The sequence below is a fragment of the Sinocyclocheilus anshuiensis genome, unplaced genomic scaffold (assembly GCF_001515605.1).
Source record: "Sinocyclocheilus anshuiensis isolate Anshui unplaced genomic scaffold, SAMN03320099.WGS_v1.1 scaffold2280, whole genome shotgun sequence".
Lineage (NCBI taxonomy): Eukaryota > Metazoa > Chordata > Actinopteri > Cypriniformes > Cyprinidae > Sinocyclocheilus > Sinocyclocheilus anshuiensis.
In genome coordinates, this window is record NW_015544262.1 from 51,694 (window position 1) to 53,125 (window position 1,432).

The 1,432-nt window shown below is 30.0% G+C and overlaps 1 protein-coding gene across 1 annotated transcript in view; it reads left to right on the plus strand.

Annotated features, from left to right (window-relative positions):
- LOC107698001 (tetraspanin-33) overlaps positions 1–1,097 on the plus strand; it is a 10,310-nt gene extending 9,213 nt beyond the window's left edge. The window contains exon 8 of the mRNA XM_016498907.1: positions 760–1,097. Coding sequence (XP_016354393.1) covers positions 760–867 — 108 coding nt within the window. The 3' untranslated portion in view covers positions 868–1,097. The remainder of the gene's footprint in view (positions 1–759) is intronic.
- The last annotated feature ends 335 nt before the right edge of the window (positions 1,098–1,432 follow it).

Below are 1,432 nucleotides of genomic sequence, written 5' to 3' on the forward strand. Positions count from 1 at the left end.
GCTAATGCTTTAAAAAAAAAAATTTATGCAAAGACATTTATTTTTATCATTTAAAGTAAAAGAAAGGAAATGTTAGAATTAAATTACGGAATCAGAATTGAGATCTGAATTTAAAACATCTAATAGGGGTGGATATATAATTGTTTTCCTATTCATAAATGCGCTGATAATAATAATAATAATAATAGTTACTGCTGCTATAAATAAAATAAATAATTTATATATATATATATATATATATATATTTTTTTTTTTTATAATAATCAATGAGCACGCAAACTTCTCGGTACAAAAGGTTAGATTTATGCTTATATTAATGCTTCACAGAACATTCTCAAATTTAGGATAACATGGATCATCAGGTTTTGCCCCAAATGTGGAGTACGTACAGCAAATTTATGTAAAGGTTTCTACTCGATTATTATTTTTTGTGGAAAAAATATTAAATGCAAAATAGAACTATTTTCACTAGCTGTCTTTTGGATCCCACTGTATGTAAATGTTACATTTTTAACAACTCTCATTTGCTTTTATGGTACAAAGTGATCTCTTCATACAGGCCTCATTACAATTAATTAGACATGAACAGCCACCCAAAGTACATAGACCACAGTAAACCCCATACTGAGCCACTAGAAATATTATCGCTGATCCCTGATATGTAGGACACATGAAACTCACATGCAAAAAGTCAAAACAAAAAAGAAAATATTAAATCTCTTTGCATTGAGGCTGATAAACGATCTGTCTGTTCTTTAGATATGCATGATGTCACTGGCTTCAGTACAGCTCCGTCAAATCCGAAGTGTTCAACAGAAGAGGAAACGTAACAGGAGCAAAAACCTTTGCTGCAACAGAAAGTCTTGACTCGTTTTATACGCTTACCTTTCACCAAGTGCAGGCATTGGAATTCAATGATGCATTGCACTTGAAATACCAAGCTATAACATGTTAGAAATTAGAAGCAAATAATGTGATTATTATTCTATATTATACTGTGAGTTATTAAGCCAAAAGCTGTGATTAAATTCAGTGCTAACATAAAAAACTATATTTTCCTGTGCTTGTGCCTGTTTACACTATCTGTTTTGTTATTACAATATATTTTACAACATGCTGTCTTTTACTTTTAACACTTGCAATATTGATTAAATTACTATAAAATGACTGAATAGTAAATTGTTTGATTATTCTTAAAAATATATTTTTATGTAATTACAAAGTTATTATTATGTAATTATTATGTAATTACAAACATGTAATAACACAGATGATATCCTAGTGTAAAGCCTAATTCTATACACAGGTGGGCTGCTGAATCGTAAGAGGTTTAGAACCTAGAAGGTATTTAAAGGAGAACACATGTCTTGGATGGTTTGCTTTTAATCAAACTGATGCTGATGAAATTGAACTGAGCAGGGTTGTAATCTGG